At 40.7% G+C, this 21,319-nt stretch overlaps 2 protein-coding genes across 3 annotated transcripts in view; one reads left to right on the plus strand and one right to left on the minus strand.

Moving 5' to 3' along the window:
• ZBTB41 (zinc finger and BTB domain containing 41) overlaps nt 1-14,303 on the minus strand; it is a 72,458-nt gene extending 58,155 nt beyond the window's left edge. Inside the window, exon 1 of the mRNA XM_027666052.1 lies at nt 14,285-14,303. The gene's annotated coding sequence lies outside the window, so the exon portion shown is untranslated. The remainder of the gene's footprint in view (nt 1-14,284) is intronic.
• Nucleotides 1-21,319, plus strand: part of CRB1 (crumbs cell polarity complex component 1) — a 97,206-nt gene that overhangs the window by 24,941 nt on the left and 50,946 nt on the right. For both annotated transcript variants that reach the window (XM_027666044.1, XM_027666045.1), the window contains exons 2-5: nt 872-1,435; nt 7,315-7,510; nt 10,570-10,709; nt 12,061-12,243. In XM_027666044.1, coding sequence (XP_027521845.1) covers nt 872-1,435; nt 7,315-7,510; nt 10,570-10,709; nt 12,061-12,243 — 1,083 coding nt within the window. The remainder of the gene's footprint in view (nt 1-871; nt 1,436-7,314; nt 7,511-10,569; nt 10,710-12,060; nt 12,244-21,319) is intronic.

Consider the following 21,319-nt stretch of genomic DNA (forward strand, 5'->3'; position numbering starts at 1 on the left):
AGCTCACTAGTCTTTCCCTTCTGAATTGCTATCTTCTCTCAGAAAGGAACATTCAGCTTTATTTCATGGAGTCTTGGCCAAGATACAACTGCTTCAGTGTATGCCAGTGGTGGGTTCTGAACAATGCTGGTAACAGCTCACCCCTCCTTGACTGGGAAGTGAGAAGTAGCTTTTGCTATTGCCAGCCTTTACAGCAGCAACGCTAAAATCCAAGTGGCCTTTAATTACTGCCAGGAGCTCAATTCCCAGAGGGTAAGGAACATGTTTACACCATGTTCACTGAGTCCTTCCAGCCTCAGAGGCTGGAAGGCTCTCCAGAGGGCTTGCATCTCAGGTGTTTGGAAGATTCTTTGTGGTGGAAATGCTGCACAGCTGTCAAATTACTATTTTGAATCAGGAAATCAGAATCAAAGTACATGATGGTTTGAACTGCTTACTTGAGCTGTAACTGCAGCTGAGTAATTTAGCTTTGTGAAATCTAATACAAAAAAAACTTCAGCCACAAAAGTATTCAAAGTTGTATGGAACTGAAAAAAGGGGTTCAACTCCTTTCTCTATTAAAAAAAAAAGTCTTAAGTATAAATGCATTCCATATTGTTGGATATCGGTTGACAACTACCAATATTGTTGCAACTATACTCATAGTGCTAAGAAATCCTGACGCTCCAGACCATGGCTGTTGGAAGAGGCAAGAACAGGAAATTACAACCTACTCAATTTTCATTACTGTTTTCATTTTACATTTATTAGTCCACTAATGCAACTCAATAGCCAACAATTTGAGCTGCTGGTTTTGAAGCACAGTTATGTTAAGAACTACACTTCTTTCACTCTTGGTTACTCCCAGTGCTTTTTTGCTTTTCCTTTCTAGAGTCACTTTGCATGAGGAATGATTCCAGGTGCCTGTCACACTCTTGCCAAAAAAACTCTACGTGCATTACTGGCCGTAAAGACGACCCTTGCCGTTGTGCAGAAGCGTCAGTGGACAGTGTGGAGGAGCTCTGTAACAAAACCTCCAATCCTTGCTTCTCAAACCCCTGTCTCCAAAATACGACCTGTTTAGGCTCTTCTGGGAATGTCAGCTTTACCTGCGAGTGCCCCTGTGAAACCCCTGACAGCGCATGTGACACAAATCCTTGTGAGCATGGAGGCACCTGCCAAAACGGCCTGACCGGGCCCACCTGCCTGTGTAGTGCAGGATACACAGGAACACTCTGCGAGATGGATTTGGATGAATGCATTTCCGAACCGTGCCACAACGGAGCAGTGTGCAGGGACGGGGTCGATGAATATTCCTGCTACTGTGTCCCAGGCTACCAAGGCAAGCACTGTGACCTGGAAGTGAATGAGTGTGTCTCAGATCCGTGCCTGAATGGGGCAACATGTCTTAACCAGATAGGACACTATGACTGCATCTGTCCGCTTGGGTTCACGGGTAAGCACTATTAAAATAACTTTACCTTTGCATTGTATAGGACCATTATAATTTGTGTTCCAAGTTTAACTCCCTGAACCACACATTTATTTAGCCATATCTGCATTACCCCCTTGCCTTCAGCCTCAGCACCAATGGCTGTTGGTACCTTATGGATTACTATATCGCTGTGAACTACTGAAATCAGAAAAGGAAGGATTAAAGAAATCTCATTATTTACCAACATCTACACAGCAGTTTTGTGAACATCAAGCTATGTCACAGGGCTAGACAAACTTTCCTTTTAAAAGAAACATTCTCAAAATGCAGGTCTTCAGGATGCTATATGTAGTTTTTGTCTGGGGACCAAAAGCTATATTTGACAGGGTTAAAAATTAGATCTAATAAGAAAAACTGTACTCTTAAACCTAGATGTTTCACATTTACTTCCTCTCCTCTGCCCTTCTCAGAAACAAAGGACTCATTTGCAACTAGAATATTATGTAAGTTACATAGAAAAGAAAGTGTTATGTTCCCAAACTGCCCATTTTTTTGATAATCCTATTTTATGTAGCTCCATTTTTAAGGTACTGGTGTGATTTTTCTTCCCTGCTTCCTCTACTGGAAAGCATATGATTCTTGTCTGAAGACAGCTCCCTTCAGATTTCAAAGCTGTATTCAGGGGTAGGACTGTGAGAGGTAGCACACTGAATCATTAAAAGGAGAAAAGGGGAGGCATTTTAGTGATAGATTGCTAGTCAGGTAAGCAAAGAATAAAAAAAGTCATGCAGCAAAAAGAGGATGAAAAAACATCTATGGCTTCAAGTGATTCAAATGAATAAGAAATAAGAGATGTGGTTTACAGCTCCATCCCCAAATCCCTGTGCAGGAGGGGAAGTCAGAGGTAAAAAGCAGCTTTCCTGTGTCTGACACAGCACTCGTTGGAAGCCAGCCCTCAGTTAATATCCCTTATGAGCATGGAGAATGTTATTTGAAGGAAGCTTGTTACCTTCCTGCCACCCCGCTGCTGCCAGCGGGTGTTGGAGACCGGGCCAGCTGAGGAGAAAACTACACAACTGGGGGAAAGCCGAAGAGCATAAGGAAGGAAAAACCTATTAACAACCAGCATGGTTGCTCTGCAATGATCAGACTCAGCCCAGACCTCCTGTTGTATTCAGGAAACTGTATTTGTTTAACTGGCGCTGTTAGTGGGGTCCAGGCCTGCATCTATCGTCCAGAAACTCGGTTTGAAAGAGGCAGAATATACACCTTAGAGACAAAGAAAGAGAAAACATAATGAAATAGTAAAACCCAAACAAAAAGAAATGAAAATTTAGGTCAACACAAACTGCTGGAGGAAAGTTACTCTGCTGGAGTCACTCCACTTTCATCATGAAATTCTGCTGTTTCCCTGGCTAATGCTATCCACTCTCACCAAAAATCAAGCAATGTCACCAAACACTCCACACACTGCACAAGCAGAGTTAAGAAATGAGTAGAGAACCAAGGAAGGAGAAGAGGTCTAAAATGCACAGCAGAAGAGGCTGCAGTCTTTTGACATACAGCTTCAACAACATTTCCAGTAGCAAAGAGATTAATCATGGTAATTCTATAGAGGAGTAGCAGACCATTCCTCCAGCAGTAAAATATCCACCTTAAAAGGTACTTAACAAAATGCTTTATCAGAAGCATTCTTTTTTGTTGTTTTTTTGCACCTTGCTGTGAGTTGTGCTAAATGCACAAGCCAGAGGGATTACAGGATGAAAGCCCCAACGCGTCCCCACTGGTAATAAAACCCCTCATTTACTCTGTCAGGGGATCTTGCCAACCATTATTATCCTGGCCTGACACCATGAATTACTGTGGGAAGTCATCCAGCCTCATCTCATTTCCCTAAGATGTAAAAAAGGTTATATCTCTTGATTTGCAGGTAGAGAACATACAGTTATTCTATAGCATCAATGTTAACCAAATCCATGAATTACTGGCTGCAATTACTACTAGTTTCACGGCCTGTGACTGCTATTTTGTATGATTGGTATGCTGCAGCACTTCTTAAAATAGCTGAGAAATGTCACACATAATTCTTACACAAATGGAAGAGGTTAGAACACACCAAGAGCCAAAGATTGGAAAATTTAGCATGAAATCTGCAGTTTCTATGATAATGTTCTGCATGTGTGAAATTATTTACAAGACATGTGCCACGCAGCTGTTAAATAATGAAGCTCAATTGGTTTGTTGAAGTTTTGCTGGCTACCTTAATCAATTGCATTTTTTCCCCCATTGCACTAATTGCACTTGCTTTTAATTCACCCCAACAGAGCACGGTGTAAGAGCCAGTTATTACCCACAGCTAGGTGCATTAATTACCTTCCTGAAGCCAATCCTCCATTACCAGTGAATGTTTCAGCGTGAACTAACAGGAGTGCATGGCTGCTTCACAACCTAGTCTCAGTCTAAGATAGCAGGAGGAGAAAGTATTTCAGTGGCAGACAAAATAGGTGAAATGAGCTAGATTTGTTCTTTTGGCAATACATTTTACTATGATGTGACCACCTCTGGGATGAAGTCTGTAGAATATGAAGAAATTATTCCTGATAGGTCTCTTAAGTTCTCATTCAGTATTCTTATCAATAATGTATATGCCATGCAAATATTAAGAATAGATGCATCATAAATAAGTCTTAGGCATTTAAAGGCAAGCAGAGGCACAGCAGCCTCTACCATGGGATGAAGTACCTCAAGTACAGGTCTCACTTCCCAACAAGCTCATGTCCATATTGTTGTGGGTATCAATAGCAAGCAACACAGTCTATCCAATTGCCAGCAAAGTGAAAAGCCTGTTTCCTTCCTCAGCTTTTCAGTCTCAAACCAGCACTCCCCACCTTGTGTCCCAGCCAGCCTGAGCAGAGGATTCAGTCCAGGTTATTGGCTCCGCCGAGATTCTCAGGCATAAGGCTGCGACATGAGAGGAGTCCAGTGGTATTTGCCACATGTCCAAGGCTTTCAAACTAAAGATTAGCAGTGGCACACACATACAGGGTATGCTTGTTGCAGCTCATAACATCACAGGACCAAAATCTTTCACTGGATTTAGCCTTGCTCTTCTCCTCCAATTTTGTCTGCATAGTGCAGTGTAAAACCTGTAACAATTTACACCTGTGCTTAGCACAAACCTGCATGCAAGCAAGGACAAGCCTTGCTCCCAGAAACTAATTTCTTCCCCCTGTCCAATTTTTGATGTAACACTCTTCCTGTCCCTTCAAAAATAGTTATGTGACACTCTCCATCCAGTTGATGCCATGCAAGATAACTTTATACAGACTGAGGAATTTGAGGACAGCCCTCTGCATGCTGTGCACGAGCACAATACTACAGTTCAGGAGAGCAGAAAGGGTGACCTGCTTATCAATTTCCAGCCATACTAAGAATGTGCAGATCCTCCTGGAACTGCACTGAGCCTGCAAATCCCTCGTATCTTTGACCAGAAGGGGTTTTTACACTGTATCTATAGGCATCAAAGTTTGAAAACATTGGCTGTGTGTCCTTCATCCCCACCTGCTTTTACTTTTTATTGACTGGGGCTGGACAAAGAAACACACAGTAGGACTCATTGGAAAAGCGAGTAGTGTAAGAAATAATCTTAGTTCTTCAAAGAAACCGAAAAAGTTATGACTCCTAAGAACCTTCATAGTTTTTCAATTCAAACTGCTTGTGTGGTTCAGTACCTGCTGAGAGGCTCTGCCTGCCCTAGTTTGGAGTGCCTTAGCTCATGATGGTGCAGCCCTGTGCAATAGCTGTGGCAGGGCTTGCTGGCACACTCCTTCCTCTCTGGCATATGATATTTGGCATACAGCATATTTATGACAGAACGTTAGACTGAGGTGAAAATGCAGATCTAATCTTTTCATCTCTCTTCTACACACATAAGAAAGCCTGACAGCCAATTCAGCAGAGGCTGGGAAGGAATCCCCCCCCATTTGCATGGCACATCGCATTGGCTGGACGCATTATACAGAGAGAAGTTTTCTTCTGAGGCAACATTGCCGAAGGCAGGTTACTGGGCTTGATAGATTAAAGACGTGAACCAAAACAGCAACGCTATGTTCTCATGTTAATTGTCAGGCTGTTCTCAGGCCTGTAGTTTTAAATTTGGCTGAGCTGAGGATCAGTCGAACAGTGCTTGTTTTGTCACATGATTTTTAGTGTTCGCAGTAAGCTGTTAACAAGCTCTGGCAGATTTACGGTCACTAGACACACTTCTGCAAACACATTGTTTATAATTACAGTGAATTCACAGGGCAATGACCACAGAGGGACTGCTTACTATATCTGGATGTAATGTACATTACCATAAAGCCGTAAGAAAGTGTTCCTGTGCTGTGGTCTCGTGGCAGGCTCCCGCTGAAAGTAGTGTTTGGACGATCAGTGAACCTTAAACTGGGGGCACAGGACTGGCAACTTCCCTCCTTCCAGTGTTCCCTATGTGGTCTCAAAGAACTGAAAGAATATATTCTCTAAAATTACAGCAGTGATATTTCTTAACTACTGAAAAGATGAACTTGCACATTAATGTTTAAATACAATGAAAAATACTTGTTAGTCAACATCAGCAAATTTTGCTTTGGCATTTTAAGATATTTCCAGGTACATATCCATTGTAGAGATTTCTTTCCCTTTAAACAAATATTCTGCATTCAAATCCATCAAAATAAATTAGTAATGAAGTAACAGTGCTCAGTATTATCAATCTCAGTGTTATAAGATGCTCTGAGTAACAACGTACAAATTTCACACCAGCAGAGAGCTGGCAAAAACAGCAGAAAGAAAGAATTAGAGGTGAGCTCCTAAATAAATTGCTAGGGTAATACCCATCATCAAATGTCTGTTCCCATCTTTTGAAAGTCTACCCCATCATCTTGTACTGAAAACTTCACCCTTACAAAAAAAAAAAAATAAAAAAAAGAACCCATTCTCAGGGCTGCAGTTTTTCTTTCAAGTAGAAAATTCCCCTGCAAACTATTTTTGCAATTTACAATACTATGCTACTTTGTAAGCCAAATAAAAGATATGCAAGTCCACTTCAAAGAAATTTCTTCGTTATAATTTGCCACCTTGCATCTGTTTTGTGGCTGATATTGTAGCTGCTAAAACAAATTGACTTAGCAAGTATTTACAAATATTACTCTATTGCTCAAAACACTAAATAAGTGCATAAGCATACAAACCCCTGAAATAGTCAAAGCATGAGCTGCAAGGCAGTGATCATGAAATGTTCCTATTGTCTCCTGGACTGCGCTAGAGGTAAGAAAAGGGAGTATATATTTAACCTGTCAAATATCAAAAATAAACTCATATTAGAACTGACTTAGTTACATCAATTACCTCTGAAGAGCAGCTCCAAGATTCTGACCTGTTGCAATCATTGCACCACAGACCCATTTATTTACGCATTGCTAAATCTTAGAAAAAAGATAAAGCAATAAACCACAGCTAAACAAGCCACTTCCAATGAATTGAATTAACTGTGCAGCTTTAAATGGACTCTTATGAGATCAATAAATTACTAGTCGCTTCTGTATTGTGTAAACAGTAACAGTAGTGGTTTGAATAAACTGAAAATTAACTCGTCCTGTTTCTGTGTTCAAGCTACCATAAAAAGTGGGGTTTCTACTGATTTTTGTGATAACAGCTGGCTTGTTCTTTTGTATATTCTCCCTAGCCTTGAAAAAAAGTCTTTCAAAGCACATTGAGGAGGAAACCCCTTTTAAAAATAGGTAATTGCTTAAAAAACAAAGAAAAAAATTATGTGACTACTGTACTTCAAGCGGTACTTGCTGAGATCTCCAAAACTCTCTCCCAGCTCTGGGGTTTGCTTATTTTCTTTGCCTTTGAAGGTACAAACTGTGAGCTGGAAATAGATGAGTGCTCGTCACAGCCATGCCTGAACGGTGCGACCTGCCACGATTCCCTGGGGAGCTTCTCCTGCTCCTGCCCAGCGGGGTTCCTCGGAGAGCTCTGCGAAACCAACATCGACGAGTGCGCCAGCCGGCCCTGCCTCCACGGGGGACAGTGCACGGATGGTGCCAATGGGTATGTCTGCAACCCCTGGGTAACACCAACGTGAGGTGCTGGCAGCTCCTGCACTTGTGGGTGGGAATGCTGAGGGAGCCTGCACTGCCAGGGCGCTTGGTTCGCTTCAAATTGCGGATTTCGCTCCTTGATCCTGCACTAATTTCACTTTAAATTTGAAAAGGATTAAAGAATGCGAGTCTGCTGCCAGAGCCAATAGGGCAACAAAATATTTATGGCAAAGACTGACCAAAAAGTACATTTTTCATATTTGTACTTTAAAAATTCACAACATGCTGTTTGTCTGCCCCGAGGATTGTCATTTAGGGATGAATTCTGTTTCTAACACTTATCAGACTTTAGTTTTCAAGAAAGATGTGAGATTGTATAAAACTGAATTTGCCAACAGCAGCTGCCCACATACAACAGACAGAAGCATTAGAAAAGAGAGGCAGAGAAAAACTGTAATAATAGTAACCATAGTGATAGATATCATTAGGAAATATGTCAGGAACTTTACAGGCATATAGGACAACAGCTATTGTTGAAAATAACCTGCAGTGTATGGGGAAAGAAATAAAAAAAAAAAAAAAAGAGAATGCAAGGCAACAGAAAATAGAAAAGTGAGCTTCTCCACCTACTGTTACTAGCCCTCTGCAGAGGTCTCACTGCAGCCCAGGCAGCCAGAGCTCTGGCATTCACTCACCAATACTGGCTTTGCTGACTCAGCATGACATGCCCACACTGAAAATACATATGTATATAAGCTCAGTCTGAAAGTTCCCAAGTGTATTCATGCAGGTGCTCCTCACACCAGAATAAGATTTGTCCTTTATTGTGTATTTTCTAGTTTTTATAAAGCAGTTTTGAAGATTTTAGTGCCTCCCAAATCAGCCCAAAAGTCACACCAGCAGAAGGCATGCTTGCCTTGAATAAAGGGAGAATTCTGGGAATGAGCTTTTGTACAGTGTGGTGACATGGCACCAACCTTGTGGAGCTCCTTTTCAGCAGTGTTTGAATGGCTCTGAGCAGGACAAAGCAATTTATTATTTCCCAGTGTAGCTAAAGCATGACAGCAGGGAGAGGGAGGTCACCTTGTAGCTGAGTAGCTCACAGCAGACCCACTGTGTAACCTGTAAGCCTTTTGAGGATACACACATGAGGTGAGCAACTGGGATGCTCGTTCGGGCCAGATCTGATCCTGTTCATTTTTCTCCTTTTAAAGCTGAGGTACATGTAAAATCAATTTTAATTGGCTTGGAATACCACAGGGTATCTGGAGAATGATTGGAGCTCTTGCCATATTTGTTCTGTGATCAAAACGGATGGACAACAAAGCAGTTCAAAACAGACAGGTGTTCAGTAATTTCCTTCCTTTTTTGTGTTTTTGGGGTAAATGAAAAATTTTAGTCTTTAAATAGTAGTTTTCCTTTTCTGACTAATCTGTAGTGTAGCTGAGGCTTTTGTGTCTACCACCAGCTCTCACAGAAATGTGCAAGGCAATGGATTTAGCATGAAAAGATGTAAATACAAACAACAAACAAAATTCTCTCCCAAATTTCAGACTGATCTTCCAGTGAGGTTTCATGAATGCAACAAAGTAGAACTCATCTCTTAAAAAAACACTTTCATGTAAGTGCACATTTCTTATTTAAACTCTACTGCACATTACAAAGTGAGTTGTGGATTTATACTTCGCTGCTCCATGATTCTGAACCAAAGTGAAAACGTAGCATGAGCACAGGCAGAAAAAAACCTTTCACCACAAATCTGAGCAGCATCAAACTGAAGGTACATGGAAGAAGTGTGTGAAAAATACAGAAGAGAGTGACTTCTGGTTTGAGACCATACCTCAGAATGAAAATTCTTTTTCTGATTCACATCTTCCTCATTACTTTTTATATCCTAAATTCAAATGCCACCTGGTCTAAGTAATCTCTGATTTTGATTTAAGAATAATCCGTACACTAGTAATAAACTGGCCTGCCAGAAGTTTCTGCTCATGTACACCCTTAAATAGTGTAGTAAAAAGTTTACATTTTTCGGTCCATTAGGCTGCAGGAGCCAGCTGATCTCTGATGTTGCTTTGTGTTCAACAATTTCACTTTCTCTCCGTATATTTACTCCAAGGCTAAGACTTAGATCTTTAGCAGAGAAATTCTCATTCAGCAAGATTCCCCATGATTTCAATTGTGTAATAATGGTGTATCATATAAAAGAAAATATAAGAGTAATTTTTTGTTTCTGATAGTTATTTTTAGACCAAGACCATGCAAGCCTGCACAGTTAACACGTACCTTGCAAAAGCCTGTCTTCTTGTATGACATGTACATGTTGATCATCTTTGATGATCATCACTTGATCATCAAAGAACAGAATGATACATTCTATAATACTCAGCTCACCTAAAAAAACCCCACAAACAAAAACTCCCAGACATTACTGATTACCTGCATGTTGTTAATTAATTTGTATATACTAGTTTGTTTACCATTGTTGTAGTAACATTGCTATGAAAAGGGAACTTCTATTACTGTTATTATTGGAACTAAGCAAGCAATTTACATTTTTTCTAACCTAACAATAAAAGGCTGTTTTTCATGAAAGAAAAAATATCACTTAGTTGAGGAACAGAAATTCCCTTTTTTTTCTGCCAATTCAATTTGTACCAGTCCAAGAGCAAGGGATACTAACACACTTACTACCTCCTCCCTTTTAATTTTGTGAATAATGTTAACGTTATAATTTCTAAAAGATACAAACTATTTTCCCCTCAAATTTTTTTTTAAAGGAAGAAAAAAAGAAAGATCCATATTTCTTAGAAGAAATGATCTGTCAAAACCAAATTGAATTCACAAGCAGTTCTTTGTCCCCAGACAAAATCACATACTTCTGGAAAAAGTTCTTTGTTGGTTCCCAGTTTCTGTGGTTTCTCCTAAAACACCAGATGGTGGTCTCAAGCCTGGACTCAACCCTGTAAGCTGCTAGCAAAGGTTGCACAAGAAGCCTTTGCAGGTTTGGGAACAAAGCCCAGATCTCTTGACTTCCAGTTTGAGGGAACATTGCATTCTGTGTTGCAGGTACAGCTGCAACTGTACCGGTACTGGATTTATGGGGCTGCACTGCGAGACCCTCGTTCCCTTATGTTGGTCACAACCTTGCTACAACAACGCCACTTGTGAGGACAGTGCTGACAATTACACATGCCACTGTTGGCCAGGTAAGCTCCAAGTTCTCACAGCAGGACTGGGCAAAACCAAAAGCACTAGTGTTGTGGAGTCAAAACAGGACATCAGTCAAAGCTGGGATCCACCTCCCAATTACTTTAATCCTTCAACCTGTGTGATACATACATCACAGCTGCAGCTGACCCTTTCTTTAGTCTTCATTCAGACAACCTTTAAACCAGTCTAAAATCTCATTTGTGAATGCAAAACATTGTCTATATATGAACAAAAATTAAACTAGGTGTATTGGTATGCTGGGAAACCGGTCTCCTTCATGGTACCAGTGCAAGCCCTTCTGTCTGGTAGTGAGGCTGTGTTCTCTACCAGAGGGCTTGTGTATCCAGCTGTTTGCAAACTGGCCCCCACACCCACAGTGGGGATACAGACCCTGCTCTCTGGAGAGACTACACAACTCTTTCAGCACATGGACTAACTACAAGAAGTCTCTGTAGGAGTTTAACGCCCGTGACCTTACTGAGGATGCAGGAGCACAGACAGCACAGTGGGAAGTAAATGCCTCAGTGTTGTTGGACTACACGGTTCTTGGTGCAATAGAAAAGGAAAAATTAGGCAGAACCCTTGACATTTTCCAAAATTCGGGGAGCCTCGTAGCACTTCAAACTCCAGATGAAACACTTTACAAACACTAAGTGATTTATACTTCCTGCCCTCCTCTGCCTTTCCACAACCTGAGAGTGTGTGTACACCACAATGCAGCGCCTTGTTACTCACACAGATCTTCACCATATTGCCAAAAAAGACCCAAACAAATTCTGCCTAGCACAGCTCAGCTCCCCAATGCAAAATAGCCATAGCAATGTCCTGCTGCCAAAGCCCTGGCAGGGAGCTTGAGGGAACATTCACACCTTCAAGGAACTGAGGAAAACTTTTAGCACATGACAAAGCCTGAAACCACGTTTCAGCTACTATTCACAGTGTAGATTTGGTGTATATTTTGGGGTTTGAAAGGGATGAATAGCACATAGAATCATAGAATGGTTTGGGTTGGAAGGGACCTTAAAGATCATCTAGCTTTCCACTACCTGAAGAGAGCCTAACAAGAAAGATTAAGAGTATGTAGTGACAAGGGGAAATGGCCTCAAACTGAAAGAGAATAGGTTTAGATTAGATATTAGGAAGAAATTCTTTACTGTGAGGGTGGTAAGGCACTGGCACAGGTTGCCCAGAGAAGCTGTGGATGCCCCGTCCCTGGAAGTGTTTAAGGCCAGGCTGGATGGAGCTCTGAGCAGCCTGGTCTAGCGGAAAGTGTCCCTGCTCACGGCAGGCGGGTCGGAACCTCACCGTGTCTCGCCACTGACCACCCTGTCGCGGTGCTCTCCGCAGGGTACGCGGGGTCCCGCTGCGAGGAGGACATCGCCGAGTGCCGCAGCAGCCCCTGCCTCTCCGGCGGACACTGCGTGGAGCGCTCCTGGGCCGGGCTCTACGGGCGCGTCCCGGGGCTGCCGCCAGCCTTCCGCTACGACCGGGCCGAGGGCTACATCTGCCGCTGCCCGCCGGGCTTCTCCGGTAAGGTGCCGTCGGTGCGATGCGGGTCCCGCGGGGCGCAGGGTCCCTCTGCCGGCAGCGTGGGCCGTCGGGGCGTTCTGCCGTCCGAATTAAATATAACCTCCACGTGCGCGCGTAGCTCTGCTCTTAAGGGAAAAACAAACAATCAAACAACAAACCGAACGGTCGAATTTACAAATGACCATAATCCTGAAAGGGATGCGTTCAGACTTGCCTTTGCCACAGCCTGCACTGTTTAGCACAGCCACAAACCCGGTGGGTTTGCACTGTACACTTCTAGGCTTGCAGCATTTTATTGTCAACTCCATCCGCTTGTTTCTTCTGAACGAAAAAAAATAATTAACAGGTAGATTCATTTAACCAGCTGTCAATTTCTCATTCTATTCATCTCCTAAGCAGCTTATAAACTTTCCTGAGAGTTGCATGACTGCTGTCTCCAACATAGCAAGTACTAAAGCACATGGAGACCAGAGCTTTCACATTGAGTTACCTCTTTATTTTTCTTCAAAGTGGCATTGAAACTTGTTTGCTTTTGTTCCAGCCCTTCCCCTAAACTGTCCTTCCCTATCCTGTCACTAAGTGTTGCTGTTGTGCTTTTGTTCTGCCTAAGAGAGTGTAACAAGAGGCTTCTACTAAGGTTTTTAATATCTCCCAGGCTGTCCTAAGCACCCTCACCTCTTCACATGCCACTTCTTTCTCTTGACCTCCTTCCAGCGATGTCCATCTTTCCAGTTTCTTTTCCTCCTCTCTTGTCCTAATTTAAAAACTTCTAAGCTCTGTGAGACAACCTGAAAGGTATTTCCTTGTTTAATCACCATCCTTTATCCTCTTATTTCCTTATCAATTGCCTTCACCTGGTTTGTTTGTTTGCCTAATTTGGGTCGTGATTCTTACTCCCCAGGGAGTATAGGTAGGGTCTAACTGGTCTGGAGAAAAAGAGTGTAAGAATGTACTTAAATCTATTAATCTTGAATCACTTTTTTCAATCCATAAGCTCCTCAATCACAATGCAAGACTCTTCAAAATATGACTGAAAGCATTGGAGACCCTGAAATTTCTGCTGACTTCCCATGCAAATTAAATTATATTTTTAAAAACCTTAAGTAAGTCTAGTTAATCACATACCTGTTGGATGCTAGATATATAACTTTCACTAGAAAGAAAACCCAAAATAGTTATTCTTACCAAACAGTGTGCCCAGACAGGTGGAGGCAGGAAGACCATAATCTTTAGCAGGGCGCTGTGGTAGCAGCAACAATGCACATCTCTCTCTGGCACTTCTCTTTCCCTCAGGTAACTTCGAAATGTTTGCCTCTGACCAGGAAAAGTAATTTCTCCAATTATAGCCAAATAGTAAATAAACCACAAGTTTTAATGAAAATTAAAGAAGATTTAAGATTAGAGTTGATAGCAGTAGCATGATTCAAGGTAGCAGGTCAGTCCCCGATCAGGACCACTCAGTATATGGGTTCTTATCTAATGTAGATGAACTAAGAGTCGCCTGGAAAATAGGTCAAATAGTTTCATCTGGGTATCAGTGTATTTCATTAACACCCCAAATCCTACATTTCTGCAGCTGTAGGGCAGTAGTTTTTCCAGCCTTAACACCTGAGTGTTAAGATTCCTATTGCAACAGGACAGAGACTTTATTTAATAAATCACATTCATTTTATTATGACTCTTTCCTCAGTAAAGCATTCACGTAACATTATAATCATACTTCACTGATGGGGGTAATATGTAGAAACAATAATCTACATACCCTGCATTGTGAAGGCCTGATCTAAAAGCCATTGAAATCAATGAAAAGGTGTAATTAAACTGAGGATAGTTGCCAATATGTAACAAGTACAAACCAGCGTCTTTGAACTTACTGGATACGATTGCAAACAAATTAGTGTAATTGAACTGAAAATTGAGAATATCTGCCTTTTGGACTATAGTTTTAGACCTAAGGGTAGGAGATAATGGAGCCTAAACACACGCCTATGTCAGGATAATATATTTCCCCACCATGCTGGTAGAAGGGATTAGATATTACCTGGCAGCATCTTGTTACAGATAGTGATTTTTCAGGTGACTCGAAAATAGTCCATAGTCCTGCTGAAAGTCTTGAAATGAACAAATCTGCAAATAAAATTATTTACACAATTTCATTCTCACAAAATAAAATACAAAAACCCCAGTCTGGAAACTTCATCCCGCCTGGAAACTCTTTGAGGACATTAGTTCTATGCCTTATCCAGATCCAAAATAGAAAATTTCTGCACAAGTTCTATGAAGGGTTAAACTTCTGCAGCTCCCTTTTAAATCAAAGGGTTTGGGGATACTCAGATTTCAAGAGGTCGAAGTACTTCTGCAGTAGCAAGCCCTAGATTTTTTCATATTACCTTGGTCTGCTGGCCCCTAGCACAACAGTACTTTTAATAAATTGGGCTTTCATTTAAAGTCTTGTGATTTGTTACTGCTAGCTAAAGGCAATAGTTACCCTAGAACTGTGTCCTTTCATACTGTGGATATATTGTATTGCTCTAGCACCGCACATTTGTTAAAAAGACTGTTATTTGAGAGGTTAAACTTTTCACTTTGCTCATGAAAATATGTGAGAAAGGAGGAAGGCAGAGCTACGGATTTGGTAGTGACTCATTTCACCAGGTTGTAATAAACTTAACACCATGTCAAAATTAAAGAGCTTCTGAACTTGCAAGGTCTACCAAATGACACAATCCAATGTGGAACTGAGCCCAAGGAGCAGTGACTGTGCCAGGCAGGCAGGTCCTGCTCTCTCTGCCCAGTCCCCGGGTGGGTAGGACAGTGCTGCTGGCAGGGGTGAAGTTTATCCATTTTGCATCAGCAGAATAAGGGTAAGAGGAGCAGAGCCCACTGACCTGACTGTAGCAGGGTGCCTGCTGCCTGCAGACGAGTGCTGGCTCCTCAGTGTCTTACCACTGCTGGCATCTTGTTATCTGCTGTGTGCCAGCTGTGCCACTAGCACTGCTGCTTGCTTTGGCATCATGAATTCCTAAATGGGTTTTGGCCTTTTCGTTTACTTGTCTTGTTTTCTGGTTTTCTCTTTTAAATTTCCTTGGCCCTTTTCCCAGTCTGTTGGACTAATGCAAGAGAAAATGATATGATCAGACTGGTGTCGTATGGGTATTGAATTCCTGGCATATGCATGGGGGAAAGAAACTGTCTTCCAGAGCCAGAAGATGAGGCAGATAAATGGCCAGTATGGGAGAGTACTCAGCACTCAACTAAGAAAATCTCCACCCAGACACTGAACTGTGAATATCACGGGACCAGTACCTAAAAACTGAACCATTTGGACTCTCATTCTGCACTGAAGCCAGGGTGACAGAAACATGGAAGTACACAGGGCTTCAGGCTTCCATTTCCCTGCATGTCTTTAGGTGCTGCTATGGGCAGACCACCTAGCAGACGGCAGGGCAGACTGTCTCAGCCAGACATCCTCCTCTCCCCTGGCCTGTCACAGCATGGTACAGACATAAATATTATTTAGGAGTAACGAATAGGATAGTGGGCATATTACCACTAACTTGGGAAGCCTAAAATACATGCATATATCTTTATAATTATAAAAATAATTATATATTTTCTTTATTTTTAATCTCCTTCCTTACAATGATCACACAGCTGCTGTCCTTAGATATATAAAGCAATGTGACTTACAAAAATGAAGTAAAGGAGTTGAATAGCAAAGATCTCATCTCCAAACTCCAAATTTTATTTTTATCTTTATTTCCTTGTCTGTCCTTCAGCTGCTCACACCACAGTAGTCAATCATTACTCCATTAACCAGGCTAATTCATTTTATTTCATGACCTGTCATCACAGTTTAAAAGGTTATTTTCTCTTCATTCTGAAACTTTAGAATAAGACAAGGCTGTTCAAGGAAAGAATGAGGATAAAAAAGCAGAAGACACAGAGAGAAAATACAATTTTCAAGTTAAGAAGCTTTCAAGAGCACAGCTCCTCTTTTCAGCGGGGCTCAGGCTTCTCCTGCAAGCAAGACAGGCACTCAAATTCAAAATTAACAGGTCTGGAAGTACTGTTAGCTAATTATTATTCACATGTAAGCAAAGTTTCAAGAAGGAAAATGTTACCATCAAGTACCCATTCAAAGTTAGCTGGTTTAAGGAGAAATTCCTAACACTACACACATGAAATTGCTGAAAAACAGTGTTAGGTCTAGAGATCTCTTCCTCTGGGCTTCTTACCCCTCTGGAACCTCACAGAGGCTATATTTGAGATGCAAACATACATCTTTGCTGCCTAAATTCGATTCACAGTCAGTACAGGATCCCTTTTTCACTGTTAGACTGCTGTGAAAAGTTCCCTTGCAAAATCAAAAAGGTGGTATTGGGCAGTTGTGCAGCAAAACACGGAAAAGTGCAGCTATTTTCTGAGCATGGGAAAGAAGTTATTGCTTTCCTAGAGAGGTTTCTACAGTGCTACCCTGTCTCTGTCCCAGCCTCTGTGATCTCCATGTATTCCTGTGTTCAAAAGCACAAGGGGAAGGAGGAGGACCACCTCCTCTCACTGCTCCCAGTCAGTCTGGAAGCTCCAGCATTACAGAGCCAGCCTAGTCAAAGGCTGTACCAACACAGGATGCCCTCAGGGCCTGGCAGGCACTTACTGCCTGTAAAAACCCTACACAAAACAGACAATTAGCACTTTAAAGTTCTTTTTCCATCTATTCTAAAGCCTCTGATCTTGAAAGAACATTTGGACAAGCTTTTAATGATTCTATCCACTAATACCATTTAACATTTCTATCAGCAGCATCCTGGTAAGGAGAAGTTCACACTCAGAATTGGTTCTTTCTCAGTTTGCCCCTCCTCTACTTCTATCACAGAGTTCTTCCTTCTCCCCTTTTTTCTTAATCTTTGGAAATGGTCAGAATATTCTCTTTGAAAGACAAAGTGTATCCTTCAGCCCTGGTCTGTGGTCTACTCCAGGGAGAGGTAAATGCTTTCAGACCTCAGAAATACAGCGTTCTCACTAGTTTCTTGTTTGTTCCTTTACTGAGGATCAAAATACTTTCTTTACAATAAGCACGAAAAATTTCTCCCATGCCTAACTCCCAGACCAAGCTCACTGTTTAGGTTAGTCTGATTAGTCATTCTCTGGGCAGTCCCCAGAAGGAAGGCTGAGGTTGGGTTCACAATTCATGCACTCTGTACGGTAATGGCCATACAAAGGCAGCGTAACTCAGGACATTGTGGGCAGCACTGAAATTAGGCTATAGCTAGAAGAACTTATGAATTTACCATTCTTTTATCAGTTACCATTGGAGAACCATTGGAGCATTCCAATTTCATTTCTACTGCAGGTAGTGGCTCTCTTGAACAATTGTAAGAAATACCATTTAGTGAAAGAAAGTGTAATTTTTACATTCTTCCACCATATAAATCACCACAGCAACTAAGACTAACTTGTGTTTTTCATGACAGCTCTTTCCTTAACAGCCCATATCTTGAGACGCTTTATGAAAGCCTAATAGCTGTTTTATTTATTTGCAAAAATTAATCTCCTTATGACTTACCTTGCCCCCTACATGACAGTGGACTGTGAGAGTGATTGCTTAAATGCACTGACTGTAGTTGTATGGTTACCTAGTGTTTATCACTGGTTAAAGAATTCTGACTTAGTGGGAGGCACTTGAGGAAAGAGTAGCATATGTCTTTCAGTGATATTGATACCACCTAATAACATTTTTGTATTTACAATATTCTGTAGCTTGGGTTTCACCTCACTAAAATCTGAATGTTTGTGCAAGCATTATCCCTGATTCAGAAAACATAGAATAAGGTCCAATATGATCATAAGGAATGACATTACTTCAATGAACAGTGGAGTCTCATAGCCTATGGAGGATGTATTTGTACATCATTATCAAATCCAGTTACCTTATTTAATGTGCTCCAAGTAGAGACTGAAATAGTTTCAGATTCTAGAAACAAAATATGCACCTGGCATGGGCAATAACTATGCAGAGGACTCCTTTTAATGAAATAAAATTCAGCTTTATTGAAAATTTCAGCTTGTTGCTATTATTCATATTGTACAAGGGAACCTTCTGATAGGAGAGTACTTTTACTAGTAATGACAATCTATGTTAGAATTTTATAAAAGCTGAACCATGACCATTAGGAAATGAGCTCTCGAGCTTTTTATGATAACTCTTCACAGAATTGGCCCCCAAACTTGGTTTGCAGCACTGAGAATGATACTTAGAGCCCTGATATACCTATGTATATTGTTTAATGATAAATATGTATTACATGAGAAATCTCTCTCCTCTTCTTGTTGCAAGTTGCAACTGGAAATGCAAAGAGATTGCAGCCCTCACTTGTGCATTATTCAGTATCAAAAGAATGCATGAATATCAGATGTTTTGTGGTGGGTTTTTGAGTTAGAAATATACAAAATTAAAACATTAGGAAGCATCTACCAATATTACTTTCAGAATATGTATAGAGTTTTATTCTTTAAAATTTGACAGCTGACCCATTATTACTATGATCTATTTTCTCTAGTTGCACTGATATGTTAAGTTGTATTATGTAGTCCAATGTGATTGACAGAGCCTGCAAGCAGTGGATATTTTGAATCTGGCACATCTCTCTGTGTTAAACAGTGTTGCACATAAACACTTTTTAGCATGAAAAGCTTTTTTCCTTGAAGGGAAGGAGAAGGAGATGAATGGCTTTTAATCCATAAGCTCCCAGATCTTGCAACACACAGACAGAAAATGTCCTTAGATTTAACAAATCTGTATAACCAGTACCCAGCAGAAAATGCTTTCAAAAACAAACAAACAAACAAACAAGGCAGTTGTATGTTGTTTGGCAGTAGGATAATCCTTTTCAAGTACCTATTATTTTCCTTTCACTCATTCCTGGTGGGTCATTCCATCATATGACTAATTGTTAAATCTAGTCTATCCAGTACGAATTTTCCATCTGATGCCTTCTTCAGGCACTGCCTACTTACCTTTTTGATTTCTTTCTTAAATTTGTGGATAAACTTTTCCTAGCCTTTTTGACTGGCATACTCAGATATTTATACTCTCCTCTTGACTGAGCTTATGAATTTGCTCAGTTCAATCTTTCCCTGTTGAAGAATCTCTCTGGCCTTTTCATTTCTTGCTTGTTTTGCCCCAGACCAACACCATGCTCAACATCCGATGGCAAAGACAACCACTAATGAAAGTAGCCTTTAAAATGTGGTCACAAACCCTGGTGAAATCAAAGGTATTGCACATACTAAAACTGACAGCAGAACTTTGCTTGTCTTCTAAAGAATTTGATTGTCCATCTCAGGAGCTACTTTACAGCATATGATTTTTAGCATTGGTTTGTTTAAGCCTACATTGTTCTGGTTGAATTACAGTCAAGCAGATGCACAACTTTTCCCCAAAGAGAAAGGAACTTTCTTTAAATCTACACATCATACAGCTTTCACTATTCTAGAGAAAGTGCTTAACAAGTAGACACTAACAGAGGACCTGTGCTATGGGACTAATGTATTTTACTTTCTCAATACATTCTAATTTATGGAATATTTAAGGTCAAATGTCAAGCGATAAACAAAATGACCCAATTTTAGAGTTTAGTGTTTTGCTCAACAGATGATTTCAAAACCAGCCTTAATAATGTCACCATTGTGAACCCCATTAAAATCCAGTTTATTGGAAATACAGTAAATTATACAACCAAACATTTAAGAGGCATTACTTCTCTCTCCTTCCCATAACGGAGGAATTCAGGAGTGACATTGGAGAAGCTGGAGGAGTTCAGTCAGAAATAGTACATGGGCTAGTAGTCTGAATCATATGCATGTATGTATAAATGTGTGCTCACACACATGTATGTGTTAATACACATATAAATACATACATGCTACTACTTGCATAATACTACTTCAGAGCACTTTTTTGCTCTGCTTATAGAAAGCCTTTCTGTGATCCTTAGCTAAAAAGGTCCACAACTTGCATCTTTTCTATTTTGAAGGGCACAGTTTTCTGGTAGGATTGCTTTGTGGTAGGAATAAAAGATTTGTCTTCATTCCTTACTGCAAACTTTGCAACACGCCATGAGTATGCTGGTTAATAAGCAGAGTTTATGCTGGTCTTCATTACTAAATAATTATTTCAATTGCATGGTTTGTAACAGTGAGAAATGTATGATTCTTGCATGCCAAACCTGTATATATTTGTTATGAAAGCAATATTGACCTACACTGAAATAAAAAGCTAAGATGCATGAGAAAACTTGCTCAAAGAATGCAGGCTGCTATTAAATTGTGATGGCATCAAACATAAATGGCATAATGCCATTCATCACTTCATTGTTGTAGGGGTCACAGTTTTTATGCAGCTTAGCTACTCTGTTTTCACACTTGCAAATTTTTACATGCCTTTGAAATACCATTTCTCACATATAAACATCCCCAAATAACCCATAGCAGTGGGATGGCATTGCTGTTTACCTTTGGTAAAGTGCTTTACTTGGTAAAATGCTATTTGCATTAGTCTCCTAAAAAAGTATAAACTGCCCTAATATGTGAAAATATGCATTTTTTTTTAACTATTATCAGCATTTGGTACCAGCACAGCTCTGAGAGTTCTGAGAACCAAGTTCCCTGTATCCCCTCTGTTCCTGTGAGCCAGTAGAGGGAGCACGAAATACTCTCCATGTCTAGCATCTGCTAGCCATTAGCAAATTCTAGCTTTAGCTGATATTTCAACACTGTCATTAGAGCCTGATCTGGAAGATGCTATTTCTCAAAGACTTTGTGATGAACACTGTTTGCTAATCCAAATTCTTAGAGTCAATTTTTAGCTTTTGCATCACACAATTTGATTAGCAGGATCTTCCACATGGAATTCAGGGATATTGGTATGCAGCCAGTCATGCAAAGTCCACCCAGGGCTGTAAAAGCTATGGAAAAAAATGGCACTGTTTTAAGTAAAAAAGAGTAATTTGATGACCCAGACAGGCTATTCCTCATTAAGATTTGTTAGCACCTTGGAGGCTTAGTTTTCACATAA

This window comes from Corapipo altera, unplaced genomic scaffold (genome assembly GCF_003945725.1).
Source record: "Corapipo altera isolate COAL_440 unplaced genomic scaffold, ASM394572v1 119, whole genome shotgun sequence".
Classification (NCBI taxonomy): domain Eukaryota; kingdom Metazoa; phylum Chordata; class Aves; order Passeriformes; family Pipridae; genus Corapipo; species Corapipo altera.